This window comes from Mchenga conophoros, linkage group LG19 (assembly GCF_057382185.1).
Source record: "Mchenga conophoros isolate Kocher_MC1m ecotype Shallow Benthic linkage group LG19, M_conophoros_male_GT1.1, whole genome shotgun sequence".
In the NCBI taxonomy this organism is placed as follows: domain Eukaryota; kingdom Metazoa; phylum Chordata; class Actinopteri; order Cichliformes; family Cichlidae; genus Mchenga; species Mchenga conophoros.
This window is the reverse complement of record NC_140544.1, coordinates 30,081,981-30,101,601: the sequence shown is the minus strand read 5'-3', so window position 1 is coordinate 30,101,601 and position 19,621 is coordinate 30,081,981. Positions and strand designations below refer to the sequence as shown.

Genomic DNA, 19,621 nt, shown 5'->3' with positions numbered 1-19,621 from the left:
TTTTTTTCTCCTTTACTGTTGTGGTATTTATGTTTTAGTTTACACATGTTTTAGGGTGTTTTTATTTCAAAAGGTCAGGGGCTGAATTTCAAGTGTTCGAACAAAATGAACAAAAGTGGTTAGAGTCACAGTCATCGTGTTTTTTAATGCTTTCCAAGTATTCATTTCAATTTTGTTTGCTACAAACAGCCTCACTGGTCCCAAAAATACTACATTTCCATGCATATTGTAAACAGTCAAAGAGATTATAACATGGTACAGCCCATATGGAAAATAAACAAAGAAAAAACACCTGTAGTAAATGTTTATGTTTTCTAAGCATGTCTCAAAAACTCACATCCCATACAGTGATTTACTCATCCTAGTGGCCTCTTTGTATTTTTCTTAATATGGGAATTGAATAGGAGAGACATTAGCTATAAAGGGAAAATCCAAGAGGGGACACCTGTATGAGCAAATTACTGTTAAATGTATTAATAAAACATAAATATTTACTATTAGAGGAAAGGAGTTGTTTTTCGTCTCAGTTTTCTTTTCTTTACATTGTAAACAACGCTGTCACCACATTACATTACACACACTGATTTGGATCTTGCTTTTGGGAGTTCTGTCTTTAATAGGTCGGACTTCACAACATGACGTCAAAGAGCACATGTTACAAAAACATTCACCGTCAAGTTACATGTTAAAACAGTTGACCTGTTGTACTGCATTGAAAACTACAATCTGTGCACACTCACCCAGGTGATAGTCATCAGCTGATGTGAGAAAATCATGCACAAAATTCAAGTATTTCAGCCAAAGTTATTATAAACACATGGTAAAACTGCTGACCACTACCTCACATCTTCTTTTTTTTAAATAAACACACCCCTGAGTGAACTCACTATATGGTCCCAAGCCACAGAATATCTGTGAGGATACTGGTCTCCTGGTGCAGCATCGACCTTCATTATAGATCTTTTCCTTTTTATTTTAGGCTTTGAGCTACAGAAATGGGCCAAAAAGGTTACGCTGGACAATGTACAGTAAATAAATACTGATGTAATGACAATAATTTATTTATTTTTTAATCAAAAATAATGAATTTGGTCCATCCAGAAAAACAATATCAGCATCTCAACAGTTTACAGGAATAATCACAAGCCGACTGCATTCTTTACATGAAACCTGAACATCCCTGTTGGGTCATCTTTGTAGATACAAACAAGGGAACAACATTAATACAATCACATTTTATTATCAGGCCCACAAGAAAAAGGGTGCTATGCTTAACATGTCCTCAGGGCGAAAAGGCAGAGGAGTCAGATTTGGCAACTGTGTGGCTTCCAGCGAGGAGTGGGAGTCAGGAGTGTCTAACGCTGGAAAGCCACACATGAAAAGAACTTCTCTGCACACTTATCATTCATGACTGTAAAATGAGAAGTTGCTCATGCGGGCTGAACAATGCTTGTCAAAAACTTAACAGAGGTCTCTCATTACCAAAACCCGCATATCACCTGTGTTTAAAAAAAGAAAAGAAAAAGAGAAAAGAAGAAAAATGTGCACGCATGGTTGTGGTGGACATGCTACTGCCTGAGCACAGAATAAAACAACGAATCCTGTAGTTAAAATACCAACAGGGCTTGAAGAACCATCTGCTGAAGGCTATCTGTCAGTGAAATCTTCCTGTGGCATCAACAGCATGGAGAGAATGAGGGCGGGCACTGTGGGATACGGACTGATTGTAGCCAAGGGCGATGAGGGGAGGGGGTGGAGCTGCGCAACAAAATCCCGACCTGCGTCAAAGCCGGGCATTTTTGGCCTGGCACACTATCCTCTTGCATGTCTGTGGCTGTATCATTGAGAAATTAATAGGACCCTGTTCGATGTGTGGCATACTTTTATCTGTTGTCCCGTCCCAGAATAAACCTCTGTGAGATGCAGTTACATGCAGAGACACCTGTCAGGCCTGCAGAGTGGCAGGACGTGCCTCTGGTCGCCTTCGTGTCATCTGTGAGTGGGCTCCTGATCCTGGAACAGCTTGCGGTATGCAGAAAGACCTTTATTTTTTTTTTTAAAAGAACAAAAAAAAGAAGAAGAAATAACAAGAGTGAGAAAGGCAGTCAAAGGTCTACCCCTCATGTGTACAGAAACAGAAGCCCAAAAGAGTTTTTCTTCAGAAGAGTTTGCTAAACCGTTGTGGAGTCCACCTCTTCAATTATTCATGGTCAAGGTGGATACCAGCTGATCTCGTCAGTCAGCTCAGTTGTTCGTGTTCAACCCCTTCACCCCCTGATCCTATCGGCTGGCGTGCAGCCAGGTATCCGGTAGAAAAAGACATTCCAAGTACAGTTGGAGCTGCTGTGTTTGTGCTCCCAAACAGTATTCCCTTTCATTCCCTCTCTGCACAGTTTGTTTTGGTGCTTTTTTACACTGCGAGGACTGACTGACTGAGCTGGAAAACGAAAAACATCTCCCTCGCTTCCAACCCGATGACAGGGCTGCTGGAAGTGGCTTCCTCTAGCTCAGCAAAAGAAAGATAAAGGGACAATATTCTCTGCTTTATAGCCCACTCTGAATGAAACTGAAACGAGAAGGAGAAATCAAGGGATCGTCAAGCAAGCTAAACTTAAAAGGTTGAAACGGTAACTAACAACAACTTCAGTCAAACGCTGCACAGTGGTGTGAGAAAGTGTTTTCCCCCTTCCTGATTTTCTAGTGTTTTGCATATTTGTCACACTTGCATGTTTCAAATCATCAAACTAATTTTAATATTAGACAAAGATAACCTGAGTAAATAGGAAATGCAGTTTTTAAATGATGATTGATTATGATCATTGATTATAGGAGAAAGGTTATACAAGCCTACTTTTTCACACAGGACCAGGTAATTGCCCCTCTTGTTAAATCATGAATTACCTGTGATTAATCACATTTTTTGGAAAGCCGTGCTCAGCTTCACTAAAAACAAAAACAATTACTGGAAGACCTGATGAATCAAGAAATCACTCAAATAGAAGCTGTCTGACAAAGTGAACCTGGCAGTACATCATGTCACAATCTGAAGAAAGACCTGAGAAACAAAGTCAGTCTGGAAAGGGTCTCAAAGAATGGCCTTGGGACCAGTGTTGGACAAGTTACTTGAAAATAGTTATTAATTACTAATTACTGATTACTTCTCCAAGAAGGCAATCCAGTTACTTTACATTAAAGTTACTGATTACTTATTTTCAAAAGTAATTCAAAAGCAATAGACCTTAAAGCCCAATTCTATTTTTCTGCATATTTCATGATATAAAATTGAATCAAATGAAAAAGTCTCCTTTAAATTTTTTTTTTTTAGTTTTAATCTGTTAACTTTATGCACATTGCAACCCCTAACCCCTTTCCCTGTGAATTTCACACTCTCGTGGCAGCGTGCTAGGTACTTGCTCAGATTTGAAGTTTAATTTTTCGCTGCGGAAAGAAGTTTTCTTCCCATGTAGATTGTACTGTGGACGCTAATGTTTTTATCACTTTTTACGCAATCAAACTTAAAGTAATGTCAGTACTTCCAAGCTTTAAACACTGCACGGTCGTGCTCTCTCCCGGACTCCATATTATCCATTGTTGATCTACACACATCTGTTGCTGCCATGGACGTCACACACTTGTACGTCATTGTCATGAGACACTCTCACAAACTAAATCACAGTTTAGTAACGCAGTACAGCAGCATGCTTACGGGAAAGTAACAGTAATCTAATTACATTACTTGAAAAAAGTAATCGGATTACAGTAACGCGTTACTGCCCAGCTCTGTTTGAGACTCAAGTGAACCACTGTGAGAGCCGTTGTAGAAGTAGGAGAAAACTTGGAACAATGGTGAAGCCAAAATTACTCCAAGAGCATTTCAACGACTCATCCAGGAGGTTACGGAAGAACCCAAAACAACATTAAAGAACCACAGGCTTCACATCTCTCAGTTAAGGTCAGAGTTCATGATTCAACAGTAAGAAAGATTGACAACACGAAAGCTTGTCTCACATTTGCCAAAAACATCCTGATGATCCCCAAGATTTGGGGAAGAATATTCTGCGGACTGATGAGACAAAAGGTGAACTTTTTTGAAGGTTTCAGTCAAGTTACATCTGGAACAAAACTAACAGAGCATTTCAGAAAAGGAACATCATACCAACAGTAAACTATGGCAGTGGTAGTGTAATATCCTGGGGCTTTTTTTGCTGCCTCAGGACCTGGAAGACTTACTCTGCTACATGGAACTGTGAATTCTGCAATCTACAAAAACATCCTGAAGGAGAATATCCGGCCATCTGTTCATGACCTCAAGTTGAAGTGCACTTGAGTTTTGCAGCAGGACAAAGACCCAAAACACACCAGCAAGTCCACTTCTGAATGCCTTAAGAAAAACACAAAAAAAGACTTTTCGAGTTGTCTAGTCAAAATCCTGACCTGAATCTGATTGAGATGCTGTGGCATGACCTTAAAAAGGTGGTTCATGCTTGAAAACCCTCCAGTGTGGCTGAATTACAACAATTCTGCAACGATGAGTGGGCCAAATTCCTCCACAGCGATGTAAAAGACTCAATGCCACTTATCCCAAATGCTTGAGTGCAGTTGTTGATACTAAGGGTGGCCCAACCACTTATTGGGTTTAGGGGGCAATCACTTTTTCACGCAGGCCCATGCAGGTTTGGATTTTTTCCCCACTTAATAATAAACACCTTCATCAAAAAACTGGATTTTGTGTTTATTTGTGTTATCTTTGTGTAATATTTAAATTTATTTGACAATCTGAACCATTTAAGTGTGACAAACATACAAAAAATAGGAAATCAGGACAGGGGCAAACATTTTTTTCACACCACTGTATTACATACCCTACACTAAATCTTAATCTACCAATAAAATGCCTACTCACATACATAGTTCAGTAGAGTGAGTCAATTACAAATCCATCTGGTAAATTAAATCCAGTAACTTACATAATATATCTGAAAACAGGGATGGCAGCCAAAAACTACCTTCCTATCCTAACAATACACCACACAGTCTTATTTTGATAGAGAGAGGCCTAAGCCATCTGTCCTGACATGATCAGACTTCCATTAAATTGACCCAAGTTCAGCATTCATTTCCTTCTCAAACTCAAGCAATAAATCTCCTCACAGTCACCGACTGTGGAGCACTGAGAGCTTCAAGGAAACTTCAAGGGAAGCACTCTGAAACACATGTGGCCGATACGATCTCGTCTTGTTAGCTCCGGTTGGTCTTCATCAAAATCCCGCCCTCGTGTCATGTCAAAAATCAACACAGAAGAAGTGGGGAAAAGGGCGAGGCGGGGGTTAGTGAGCAGAAAAGGTTTGCAGAGGATAAAGGGAGGGTTTCAGGAGCAAAGAGAGGAAGATATTATGAGAGAGCACAAGAGAGAGATAAAGGGAGAGTGTGATTAATGACGGCTGACAGCTGATCAGAGAGAATGCTCTCCATTTGGACTCGCTCTAACTGCCTGTCAGAGTCGATCAGGGGAGCTCAGTCATCTCATAACAGAGGTACACCGGGCAGGCAGAAAGACCTGATGCACTCTGAAGCTCCACAAAGGCTGTGTCCCTTTCAATAACCCCTCCCTCTGCCAAAACACCACACAGAGTCTCCGTTTTACCCTCAGCCTCATTTAAAAACGCATGGTTAAACCTGCACCACTAAGTGGTTTAACTCTCCACACACACACACACACGTATGTATGTATGTATGTATGTATATATATATATATATATTAGTGATATGTTTTAATTCATGAGTGAAGCACCCTTTGCACCCTGAACAGTGGAAAAAAATGCATTCATTAAATGCAGAAGTTGCTCCCAAAGGATCCAGTTACAGTAATTGATGAGTTTGTAAGATGTTTGTTAACCTTAGCCAGGTTTCATAGTTTGGGAAGAGGAGGAAAATGGAGAACTAAAAAAATATTTTGTGTGTGTGTGTGTGTTTTAGTGTGGATAGGAGTTGTAGGGATGACAGGTCGATGCACAGCTACTGCGTTTTTCCAACAAGCTGATCTCGCTTGACTGCGACACTGACATGATGTGAAGAATGGTGTGATTTTCTAATGCTAATGTATAGTAGTGCTGTGGAAAAAGCCCGTGATCAGGCAAACAGATGTGTGCATAAGCGCAAACTGCTTAATATCACTGCAATAAGCTCAACACTTCTCTCAGGATGGAAAGAGCTGTGGAAATAAGGCAAGATGACAGAAGCACACACGTGAGTGCACGAACCCACAAAGTCTGAGTTGCATTTGTCATTCTCTTGAGAGGTGTTATTTATTCGGTACAGCATTTGGCAAATGGACAGTAATTACAACTGCATGGCAATGGCCAACAGATGGAAATGCCCCAAATGTTCCCATCCGTTGATCTCAAAAAAAGATGTCTTCACTGCTGTGCCTTTTAATCCCAGAGTGGTGTCGTTCCTCTGGATCTAAACACATGCAGAACACACAGTACTGTGTAAAAGCTTTGAGCCACCCCTCATTTTCAGACATAAAATAGTATTTTTTTTTGCTATTAACCAAAACGTGGCATATGTGAGCGCTGCATGTACAGCATCTTTAAAAAAGTTGAGGAGACTGAACAAGAGGAGGCCAAAAGAAGAAGTGGCAGGCTTAAAAAAACTATCCACAGTAGATGAACAGTTTGTGAAAGTCAAGTCCTTAAGAAATAAGAAAAAAGTCAGAGCAAAGACCTGACACAAGACCTGAGAGCTGCATCTGGCAACAAATCGGATGAAGTGACGAATCCAAATTTCAATTTCTTTTGTACAAAGGACAGAGGTACAACAGTGAGTATTCACAGCCATCTGTAAAACATGGCGGAGGCTCTGTCATGGTCATGGTGTCAGCACTAATACAAAAATGCAAACACATGAAAGTACCATGAGATTTTGATTCACTAGTAATCAGAGGTGGGACCAAGTCATTGTTTTGCAAGTCTCAAGTAAGTCTCAAGTCTTTATCCTCAAGTCTCAAGTCAAGTCTCAAGTAATGTCAGGCAAGTCAGAGTCGAGTCTCAAGTCACTGGTGTAAAAGTCCGAGTCAAGTCACAAGTCTGAAACTTTGAATTTCAAGTCCTTTCGAGTCTTTAAAAAAAACAAACGAAAAAATAATGTTGCAGTTATATGCTAAATGTAAATATTAGACCATGTAATTTTAAAATCTGTGTTTTTCTCAACACATACAAAATAGTGAACTTAGAAAATATACACAAATTGTGAAATTGCACCTCTTTAAAATGCAGCTCAATTAAACCTAGCTCCAAGAATAATTTTCACCGACAGTTCTGAGATACGCTGCATGTTATTCTTGGATGCGCTTGTAGGACCGGCTTTAAAATCGCATGACAAAAATATCATACACATTAAAAAAAACTGTATCACCAACGTAGCCTGGACAACATTTGCTAGTTAGATGAAGTCAGCTATCTCATCTTAGCATATTTATATGCATATTTATAATCATACGGTTCTTGGAGTGAGTGCATACACTCATGAAGTTTAGTAACTTCCGGTCAGTGCAACAAGCGCAGGTACAGTTTACCGACGGATGGGTGCAGGACCTTGAAATGCACCGTGTAGAAAGTAAAGACCATCGTACGTATCATAAGTTTACCAGTCTCACAAATCGTCTTCATAAATACACATTCCTTAACCGTTTATTAATAGGACCTTTGAGCTCAACGGTAATTAATTAGTAGTGGAAATAATTTCTGGTACGAGTTACAGAAATGTAGCAGTGACAATAATACTGTATGCTGTAATCGTACTGGGCAATTAGTGATACAAAAACCTGTTTTATCCTGTGAATAAAAGTATATGTTTTTGTCAGTGTACCATAATAACATAAGCGAAACGCAATATTGTGTCAGGACAATTCACTATTTATGCACAATAAACAAAGGAGCATAGCGCGACCATTTCTGTTCAGCGCCAGACTTGCTTGTAACCTATATCACCAATTATGTTAAGAAAAATGACGCATTAACTACAACAGCAGACTGACCTTCGTGTAAATGCTTGGAGCAGACTAACCTGTGAGCTGGAGTGTTCTGGGACGTTATATTTGATCTTTCAATGGCTGCAATCCAGGCCATCCGTCGCCTCTTTGTTACTTCGGAAACATGGCTCGAACAATTTCTCTTCAACGACGTAATCCGATAACAACCGATCTCTTTACCCGTCGGCTTCCCGTGGCTGTCATGCGACCGGCTATTGCAGTTAATAATACAACAGCTTCTTGACATTTTTGTGTTTCTTTTTATCGCTGTATAACTGATTTTAATTGAAAGCCTGCGTGCGCTAGTACCGCTTGCCACGAGTTCCCAGAATCCTTTGCGGTTCTACCCGTGAATGACGTCACATTTTCAATCTCTATATAATATGCATGTTAAATTTTATATTTGGGGTAAAATATCAAGTCTTTTCAAGTAAACCGGTTCAAGTCCAATTCAAGTCCCAAGTCATTGGTGTAAAAGTCCAAGTCAAGTCACAAGTCTTAGAACATTTTTTCAAGTCAAGTCTAAAGTCATAAAATTAATGACTCGAGTCTGACTCGAGTCCAAGTCATGTGACTCGAGTCCACACCTCTGCTAGTAATACCACAGGGAAAATATCTGTTTGGCAACAGCTTCATTTTTCAGCATGGCAATGATCCTAAACACACTGCCAAAGCAGTAAAAGCATAACTGGATAGAAAAACACATAATGAAACACTATCATGGATTGACCTCCCCAAAGCCTGGACCTCGACATTATAAACACTGTGGGGTCATCTTAACAGAGAACAGAACCAGCCAACATACAAATAGAGTATGTATGTTTGCACAGGTTTCAAAAAACGACATTTTCCTGGAAAAATAGAAAGAAATGAAGGGTGATGCAAGACTTTTGCACAGGACTGTACAACTACAGAGGACCTTTTATGCTTTACCTTATCTTCTGTTATACACTGTCACACAGAAAAAGTTTCAAATAATGACATTATAGTATTTACTAAACACGTAAGAGAAAAGTATTCTGGTTATGTTTTATGTCTTGACTTGTCCTGTGAATAAATTTGATTTGATTTTGATTCAATTTAAAGGGACAGCGGCCTTTAAGGCGGAGGAGCTAAATCAGCTTGTTTCAGATGGAGCATGAACTCAGGGCCTGCACCAAGACCCAGTATAAGATAAATAAGAACTATTTTGAACAGTTACTGGTGCAAAACTTCTCTAGTAAAGCACAAGAAGCAAAAAACATGGAGCTGGCAAACGGCATGCTAGGTCTTCTTCAAACAGAAAATGACTGCAATGGAAATTTTGCTTTTGCTCTTCCAGCTCTGGCTGCTTTAACTCTTTTTGGCACAAACCCTTAATGGGGCACAAATCACTGTAAGACCTAATTAATAGAGCCTCACTCCTCTAACAGGGTTGTAATTAATTAATCACTTAACAATGCCTTTATGTATGTATGTATCTATTTATTTACTTTCTTACAGTGTGTCGAAAACATTTACGGATCCTGCACACGACTGAACGAGCAGGAGGTGGGTAAAAATATCATGTGGTGTTAGTCAGACCTCCATGGGGAATGTCCACTATGCCTAGCTGTAATCACTAACACTGGCATAGAGTGGGCATAACTTCACTCCTGCCTGAGGACTACAGCAGAGCACTAAGCATAATATGTGAAACTGCAACATTAAACCCACCTGTTTTACTGCAGATGGCCTCGTAGACCACCTGCTTGCTGCTGGCAACGGTTCCACTGGCTGAACTCTCTGAGGACATCTGCCTGTTAATCAGACACAGGACAAAAATCCGTGAAGACCAAAAATTATCATTCCCAGAGGAGTTATGCAAAGATGAACTGCACTGCAAAGGCCAAATTCGTCTCTGCAGCGCTCATCCAAGCTGTGGTACACATCACATGTCTCATGCCAATGTTCTGCTTTTAGCAAAATATCAAACTAAATATATAAAGAAAACTGGTTTTCAGCGTGTGTGATTGTTTCCAGCTGCAATACTGTAGCATGTTTGGTTTTCACCCTGTGTGTGTCCTGGAGACACCCTCTGTATCTACGACTATTACAGAGAAAGGTTTTTTATACATTTTGCCATTGCAAAAGAGTTTTCTCCCCCCCCCCCAACTTTTATTCGAAATATTATCATTTTGCAACTGTTCAAGACAGAGTCACAAAGCTATAAAGGTGTGTTAAGCCAGAGCTCAAAAATGTGTGCTGCAAAAGCTGTGAGTACTGAATGAAAGAGTGCTGGAAGCAGGAGTACCAAAGGATCGCTGACAATTCCTTCCCTAAAGCTAAAAGACCTTTTCCCATCGTAGTTCATCTAGAGTTCATCCAAATCAATCTACTTCATGGACCACGCACAGCCCAATCTCATTAACATAGCAGCGTTATTTATTATTTAAACAATTTTTAAAGATCTAGAAATGCCCTTAATGTTGCACAGATTTTCACTGCTGTGTAGTAAACCGTGGATTTCATTGATATTAAAGCCTTCCAGTGGGGCGAATGGGACCCTTTAATGGGCCGGTTATAGCCCACGGGCTGTATGTTTGCCACCACAAATCCAGGTATAATGTGGACTGCAGTGCTATCCACAGGGACAAAATCTGTCCTCTTAAAGAGACGCACATATACATGTACACACATGCCAAAGTACTCCAAACAGCCTTTGTGGTAATTCAAATTGTGCCAAGAAGATAAATGCCAACACTGAAATATTTCGGAGCAGAACCTGGTGGAGTGTGGTATTTTTCTATAGTAGTTTAATAACTGATACCGATATTTGGAGATTCGACATATGAGCTGATATTTTTCTTTCTTTTAAACACATGAAACAAAAAACAGATGCCCTTAAATGTTTTAAGTGTAATTATTTGTGTACTCATTTATGATCTGCCAGGCTCTGCTCAGATCAGCTGGTTGTGTTGTGGCATTCCAAGCAGTGCGTTTCCAACAAGGAAGCTGCAGATTGCAAGCTATGCAATGCCAACATTTATAATATAGTTGAAGGGTGTTTCTCCTGTCTCCTCTTTACTGACAAGCCACCTTCTGTCATAAGAAAAGTGAAGTCAGCATCTAACAGTTGCTCTTTGTGTGCAGTCACTGGAGGTTGGTGAGGCTAAGTGTTTACTGAGTGCCTCACAGGAGCTATTGTGACACGAAGGGGAGAAATTCCTTCTCCTTGTCCTTGGTGATGTGATTGTCACACTGGCAAGAACACTGTAGTGATTAGGGACTATGTCGACTATGAGCAAAGATTACAGAGAGAAAAGGAACACGGAGGCAGAGCCCAGAATTCTTACAATGCGTCATACATACAGTGTGACGACCGTAAACAAGGAATTGCACTGCCCTTTTCACATAATCCGGCTGCAAACATAACATTTTCAAACAGAAAATCATTATAAGAGCTACTGAAGCATAAAGCAGGAGCAGACGTGTCTGCAACCTTATACATTAAATCTGCTAACCATTTTTTAGAGGGAACAATAAATAAAGCTTAGCTGGCATTAACCTCTCGCCCCAGGACAGCAGCTTGCCAAAAGAGCATTAATAAGGTAATGAGGGTACACACTGCCTCCTTGTAAGGGGCTGCACAGTTGTTCTTTCATACCATTACACAACCACAAATAGAACTGGCCCACTTTAAGCGAGGCATAACTCAACAGGAAGAAACCCCTTTCATATTCAGGGGGGCGAAAAAAAAAAAAAACTTGACCTCTGGGTTCTTCACATCACTTTCTTTGTCAACAGTCTCACTCTGTCACTTCAAGAGTCAGACAGCAGCCAGAAACACTGCTGGTGAGAACCGACTCTGAACTTGCAGTGTGCGCACATGACACATGACCCAGTGCCGAAAATTTCGCGCTATTCTCACAGAGCTGAAGTTCTTATGTAAACACAGCAGATGTGCGGCTTTACTTTTCGGTGCGCTCAGGTAGTTAGCGTGACTTAATGTTACTCAAACTGACCAAAGGGGATAAAGTTTAACCATAAACACACGTTTGGCAGCTTCTGTGTGTATACAGTATCCCGTGAAAATAACTACTGTTGTGGCTGATTAATAGGGAGTGAAAGCAGCAGCTAGGCTGACATTAATGGTGCTGCTGTAATTGTCACCCTATTAGTAATGCCACACGACAGCCTGGGTTTCCGTAGTTACAGCTGCGACTAACCAAACCTTGCAAACAAAATACCAAACAGGCTCATTTATTTGTGTTACAAATTGCTCCTTTCAAAGCCTTCACTGAAGTCATACCACTTTGAGCTCTTGCAGCCCCTCGAGTTGGCAGCTGTGGTATGTTGATAGAGCAGACAGAGCCCTGCCCTGTTGAGTGTGATACCAACAAGCTGCACATTTGCTTCAAGTGTGTTAGCTGAGCTTAAAATCAAAGGCACTGTCATTCATGAGAGTGCACCAGTCTCCGTTCAGCTTTACTTAAAAGTGACTTTACACAGTCACCTTGCCCGCTCGGTGGATAACATTTCCAACTTTGGGACCAAAAAAACAACCCCAATAAACTTTTACTTGAAGGAAACTATTTGGTTGGATCAAATTGGATCACAAATGTTCAAAAATGCAAATCTCATTCTGATCAATAGATTTAACTAAAAGCTGTCGATGATCATCAGCGGTGGGGAAACCAGCCAAAGCCAGTGCTGGTGTATTTATATCGAACAACAGTTTTACAGTTGGCTGGAGGAAGGTGTTCAAGGTGGATAACCTTGAACTGCTTGAACACATCCAGCACAGTGATACTATTATAAGCTGGAGGGGCTTAAGCCTATACTGGGATGTGTTTCAGATGTGCCTCAATAACAGGGGTATTAAGTTGCCCCTAAAATGTGGGCTGGAAATAAAGGGAAGCAACTTATTATCCCACCGTTTTCTGCAAACAATCATCTCCGTTCTCCTGGACAGAGTTAACCTTTTTTTTTTCTCTTCTGTCATTCTTTCTTTTCTCCTCTCTTTATTCTTTCTCTTCATTGTTTCCATCAGCGCATTTTTGGTCCTGAAGCTTCCGTTTTTCCCACACTCTCCACTGTCACACTAGTCGACCGCAAAAATGCAGGACAGAGAAGAGTGTGAGGGGGCTCAGGAATTCCACATGCAGAGGGTAAACACAACCACTGCCAGGAAGACACACATGCACACACACGAGCAAACACGGCACCTACATGGCCTCGCTAACCTATTCTATACAACCCCTACACCACGGCACTGCCCTCTTAACTATTTTCTTGCCAGGTACAGTTTGTCCAGTCCAGTCAGATGACTGGATGTAACACGTCAGCAGAGCCAGGGCTCTGCTCGGTTGCGGCATCAGCAGGCCTGCAAACTTGCAATGAATGAATTAAGTCAAACAGAGAAATGCACTGTTGGGACTCTGGGGTAATTCACACACTGTAAGGGCTTACCCGGAATACTACAAAAACAGCCCGTGTTCCAGTCCAGCGGTATCCTTTCCTCTTAAACATTAAATAAGTGTGAAGAGCAGTTCACCGCTGCAACAACCTACTTTAAACAAACAGTCAGCGCCGATCACAAAGGTTTGCTGTTGTTGGGTAATTTTGCCAGATGTTGCAGTAATAAAGTCATAAAATAAGTGAGGAAAATAGCTGGCAGTTCAGCCCGGCTTCACTGCTTTCCTTTTATTTTTCCTTATGCAGTCTTCAGCTTATCTCCAAACCAAACAGGATTTAAACGGCGCTCCGAGTCCAGGCCCTTTCACTGAACCACGTTTTGTTTACGGTTCAGGCAGAAATCAGGCCTGTGATGAGGTTGTTTACTGAACGGGTAGATACACCCTGCGGCCAAAAGACTGGGAGCACTCCACTACACGCATATTCGAACTCTCATTAGCATTAGCCATGTCCTGTTGAGCTCACCAATCCCATGAACTCTGTCTCATTCCACAAGCGGGGGGGTGGTGGAGGGCCTGCCACCACACTGCACTATGTCTGCGATAAATTAAATGAGCAGTTTTCACATATGAACTATGGGAAGTGTAATAGGGCGAAGGAGGCTGGGACGTTGTCCGATCTTGCCCTTTCTCACGTGTAGCAAAAAAATGGAGATAGTCCGCTTCACTCTTCTTCATTGCTGTTAAATACTGCACTTAGTTTCTGTGAAGAAGCTTTCTGAGCAGAGCGGACAGTAGGCAGGACCACTGACACCCACTCGCTCGATCATTTAATGACCAGTCCAGCTGTGACGTACCTTCACATTCAGACATTTACCTCTGTCGGGTGATGTCAGTAGAGGTTCAGATGACCTTGGCTTCATTTAACTTAACAATGCTCTATAACTGTCATATGGTTAATAAACAGAGTGATCCAGAGCCAACATTTGTCTTACTTGACGAGACGCTTTGCAGTCGTTCTCCTGACTTGTCCCTCTCGGGCACCGCTGGGTGGCTTTGGAGCAAGAGCTGGGCTAACACAGGTCTGGACATGGCTTAGGCCATGGCTTTGATTGGGCAGAGTGTGAAAGCTGGAAGGAGGGCAGCTGGATGATTTTGTGAGAGCCTGGCTATGTGGTGTCTGGTCTGGAAATTGAGCCTGTGAAACCAAAAAGAAAACAAAAGTCGGTTACTTATGGGCAATATCAAACTACTACAATAATCAAGCTACTTTGAAACTTAACCAACAAAGCAAAGAGGTTTGAGACCTTTAATTTAAACTTTGGGCAGAGTACAGTACAATAAGAGCAACTACAAAGGATGACTACTCACTGGTAAATCTAGTGATATTATAGTTTGCTTTAAGGAATTCAAAGGATTTTCAATAACTAGCTGAGAGAGGTTAACATGGAGCATACAGTTGTGGCTTCAATGGTTTAAAATGATACTGGACCAGTGATGGTGGCTGTGGAGTGATTACTAACCCTAAAAACGAGCAAGCTTTTGTAAAACTCAGCTTTTGAGAGAACATAAACATGTTACAAAGATCTTAACTGAAATATAAATCCAGTTTCAAAGTTTCAAATTTGATGTGTAATTTGAAACATACTTGGTCAAGACATTAACTGTGTACAACCGCAGGCTGTATACAAAGCTGCAAAAGAAACAAAACATATACAGTATGTTCCCTCATGTACTGAGCCACCTCTCATTTGAAACTGAGAAATGGGTGCAGTGATTTATTGAAACATGTGTAAACCTACATGTTATACACATATATAATATAATGTATAATGTAAAAACAGACTTGGTTCAATTCTAACAAGCTTGAACATCAATATTTGGTAAGACTGCCTTCATTCTTTAACATGTTTAAATGTAGTCCTTGTAGTCAGTTTTGACAAAATCTCCAACACCAATGGGTGTAATGGAGCCACAAAACCAAGACAGAGCCTCTGCTGTGTTTTACAGACGGCTATAGACAATCACTGTAGTACATCTCTCCTGACCTCAAATCCTCATTCCATCATTCATCAGACGTGTTGCCGCTGATGTTCAGTCCACCTCTTGTGTAATTTAAAATATCTCAGCCTTTTCTCCCTGTTTATTTTAACCTTAATAAACGTTTCATTTTAATTGTTTGGCATCATGTAGCGGTAGATCACTGTTGGGCCATTTGCTTCATCACAAAATTCAAAAGGCCAAGTAAAAGAAAAACAACTCTCCCTCGGTTGGTTAAATGTGCCACAGACTGACATGTGGATTGTTCCTCACATGTGTGTAGTGAACTGTTTAGGACAAAATAAAAATCAAACTCCCTCCCAAAAAAGGCCTAAGGAAGTTGGAGCAAATTTGGAATGGGTGAGTCATGGAAAAAAATGTGGCCTTTGGTCATTAAGGTGAAATATCAAAGTGCCTGACATAAATTAGTGCAGATATTAATGAAATGCCATCCGGTATCAAAACAAGCTCGACATTTTTTCGCAGCTGGCTCCAGTGAAAAGCAAATTCTTCACATTATTCATTTGTTTATACAAGATCTCTTCAAAGGCTTGTGAAGAGGGAAAATGCTGTTGTCTTTCTGACATAATATTTTAGAGCCACATTTCATTCTGTCCTTGCAATGCCGGGGAATGCTCGCATACATTCCTTCCACATCTCACGTCCACACTATTTTCTCTGCAGCTTTATACGGCTATCTAACGAGCTAATGGTTTTCCAGTTTCACAGTGTGGCCGTTCAAAGGGCCGACAGGGAATATCTGATGTAATTTCTGTGTTGATAAATGAGAAGCTAAGTTTCCTGGTTGCAAGGCCTATGGCCACAATTCAGCTTGAGCGGGGCCAGGAAGGGCACCTTTCTTTGGCTGCCAGGTGGCCCCGGGCCAATCCTGTGGAGGAGCCGTGCAGTCTGCACCCAGTAACTGGAACGTGGACTGGAGTGCCGGAACAGACCCCTGTCTCTTTCTCTCACACTGAAGAACGTGTATGCACACGAGCACCCACATTCGACTAAGAACATCCTTTTGTGTATTTATATTATCAAAAAGTATTGGTAACTTTCTCCCAAGGCCAGGAAATCCAAGAATTTGAGATAAAATACATTTGTATCAAAAAGATCAAAACCCCTATCTAATGGCACTAAAGAATGAAATCAAGTCACTGACAAATTCCTTGGCAGATTAAGGTCTATACCATGCAAAACGATTTTGCCTAAGAGCTAAGCAGTGGCACACATTGCCATGACAGCTGGGGAGAAGGGAATGAATGGGGTGGGATAGCCAAGATTTTAGGGAGGGTTGCCTGACTTGATGGTGAGACAACCATATCTAGAGTCAGCCCTCCTATTACCTCAGTTTAAGAGGGTGAACAACAAAAAAGCTCTGTCTTCTGACTCTTTGTACTGCTCTGTACACATAAAGTCCTTAAAGGCACAAGGGATTTGAAATTGTAAGACATATTCATGCCGCTATATGGCTGAATTATGGTGGAGCATGTCACAGATAAGACAAACGTGGTTAAATGTGTTTAAAGTACGAGAAGAGATGAACGGAACAGAGAAGGAATCATAAAGTGCCTTACGTAAGGCTGCCGACCAAGCCAAAAGAAATATCAACTCAATTGCATTAATTAAGTTCCAACCAAGATGAGAAACAATGACGTGAGGCCAACTCCAGTACTCGGAAAAAATTGGGCGCATCCAGTCATTCCAGCCTTTAAGCTGTCCCATGGCACTGTCCTGTCTCCATTTCTCTCAATCCATAGATTCAGTCCACCAAATCCTCTGGAAAATGGAAACATACATCCTCCTTCTTGGTGAGATCTCCTTTCAAAGTCACTGCGCTAAAAGCGAGAGCCACTCTTTTTTAGTCTAAACATTAAAAAAACAAACAAACAAAGAAAAACAAAAAACTCCTACGCTAAGGCCTTTCTAACTTTCTAATCTCCCTGTAAAAACAGCCAAATCACATCTGTCACGGCTTGTTAGCCATAACTAAAAGGTTTTTTGCCGCTACATTTCTACTGCTAAGAAAATCATATTCCGAATTTATTTGTCTTAAAATAGGAAAACTAATGGAGCTATTTGAAAAGTCAAGATTTGCTGGTACCCTCAAGAGTAGAATTTCTTGTCTACTCACCTTCCCATATGCCTAGTAGAGTCATTCACTCAAATGATGTGATATTGGAGAGAGTTGTTCCATTTTGGTCTTTAGAATTAAGCTACTGTCTCCACCAAACACTGTTTTATTAGACAGTTTGGAAGGCGAACCTCTAAATAGCTCTCCAGAGGCTAACATGGAATCTCTTCTCTTAACGTGGGTGCATTTTGCACTATTTTGCAAAGTGCAGAGCTTAGGTAAGGACATAAATTATACAGACACAAATATTGAGGTTTTTATGGGTTAAAAGTTCTTAAGGTTAAGTTCTACATGGTGCCATTACTGAAAACCAACAAAGAAAAGAATCTGAAAAATAATCTTATTGTGTTAACAGACAAGTGTCTGTGCTATTTTTATTTAAAAAAAAGAAAGAAGAAAAAATAGAAATGCAAATACTACCAATGGAAAAATGAGCAGTGCACTTGTTTAGCATCCAAGATGCTAAATGAAAACAAACATTCTTTACTAAGAAAATGATACATCTTACCTGATGTCCGCAGCGGGTCTGGTCCAGAAATTGATGATGAGCCTTAAGTCTCTGTTGCTGCAACTGCTGAATAGCAAACTGAAGCTGGTAGCTCCCTTGGGTGGGCTGGTAGTGCTGCTTGGGTGTCACCCCTCTCACCAGGCTGTAGTCATTGTGCATCTGCCAGTCCTCTTCCTTTAGCGGCCTGTGGCTTAGAGAGAAGTGACACAGATACACAGGGTGAAAAAGTAATATACTTCAAACCAACAAAAAAACAAAGTCACTCTTTCTTCTGAATTGCATATCAGTGACATTTGCACCCCAAAAAGTGTTCTTTAAAGACATTTTCTGGCAAGAATACAAACAAACAGTTTTAGCTTCGCTCTCTTTAGATCAACTTTCGACTGGCTGGCTACCCCTTGTAAACAGCAGATGGGTGGGGCTGTCGTGCTCACGGCTAGAGCTTTCTGTCTATGACATCCAGTCTCTTTGACAGCGTGCAGATCCAAGACAGGAAACACTCTTTGATACCAAGGATTTAGAGTAGCCTGAATCCTGACATTTTGACTCACAGGGGTTACCTATGCATACACTGACATCATTATTTGAAACTTTGACCATGTCCAGGCCTCAGTTTCACAGGCCTAGAGACCTGTTGGTGACCCCCTAGTAACCGCTGATTGCTAGAGTAAAATATTATTCCCTAACTGGTCACCAGGTGAGATCAGATGCAGTCTAGAAGATCTAGAAGGTTTCTACGGTTGCCTGTAGTTTGCAAGGAAGATGACAACTTGTCTGCAAACACTCACCATTTACTCTCTTTACTAACCATTAACCGTCAAAACTGAAATGTGAAAAGGTGCAATGCCAACAACAAACAGAGAACACTCACCTTCAAAATAAAAGTAATGCCTTCCCAACCAATTATTCATTTGAAGGCAGTCGATCGGTGTTTCTGTTTTATGTCACAATGTTTACATTTTTACAGCTGCTTGGCAAGCAGTTTGAGGGGCCACCATGGCTACCAGCTAGCAACCAAACCAATTACAAGGTATTTTATTAGTGCAGCACTGTATATAACTTTGCAACCAATTTCACCCTAGCAATTGCATGCCATTTGAAGAACACACATTCAAGCCTTGGTGTGATTCAAGCCATCCACTGTTGTTTAATATATATGACAGAAAATAAGGAAATGCTTGCTTGAAACACAGATGTTACTACTCTACTATAACTCATGCTTTGTTACACAACAACAAAGGATGAGTCCACAAATAGCTTAATATATTTACTCACTGCTACCTCGTCAGTTATTTTACCATGCATTCCAGGCAGATGTGACAATAGCTATAAACTCCATGTTGAGATGCAAGACCACCAGTAAAAAGTGAAACAACAAGACATCTCACAACATCCTAACCAGTGGCCGCTGTGCCCACAGAGCCTCAAATCAAAGTGTGCAAATCAGAGTGAAAGCAGAGGGCAAGCCTGTGGCAAACACAGGCTGAACTAAAAACTTTTCCTCCTCGCTTCACGTTCCATCCACATCA

The 19,621-nt window shown here is 40.9% G+C and overlaps 1 protein-coding gene across 5 annotated transcripts in view; it reads right to left on the bottom strand.

The window, feature by feature from the left end:
• Positions 1 to 119: 119 nt before the first annotated feature.
• ttll5 (tubulin tyrosine ligase-like family, member 5) overlaps positions 120 to 19,621 on the bottom strand; it is a 62,079-nt gene continuing 42,577 nt past the window's right edge. For 2 of the 5 annotated variants that reach the window (XM_085258112.1, XM_085258109.1), the window contains 4 exons: positions 18,093 to 18,282; positions 14,403 to 14,605; positions 9,728 to 9,810; positions 5,747 to 6,462 (listed from right to left, as the gene is read on the bottom strand). In XM_085258112.1, coding sequence (XP_085114238.1) covers positions 6,401 to 6,462; positions 9,728 to 9,810; positions 14,403 to 14,605; positions 18,093 to 18,282 — 538 coding nt within the window. In that variant the 3' untranslated portion in view covers positions 5,747 to 6,400. Of the gene's footprint in view, positions 2,043 to 5,743; positions 6,463 to 9,727; positions 9,811 to 14,402; positions 14,606 to 18,092; positions 18,283 to 19,621 lie in introns of those variants that run through there. The other 3 variants (XM_085258111.1, XM_085258110.1, XM_085258107.1) reach the window with 3 other exon arrangements.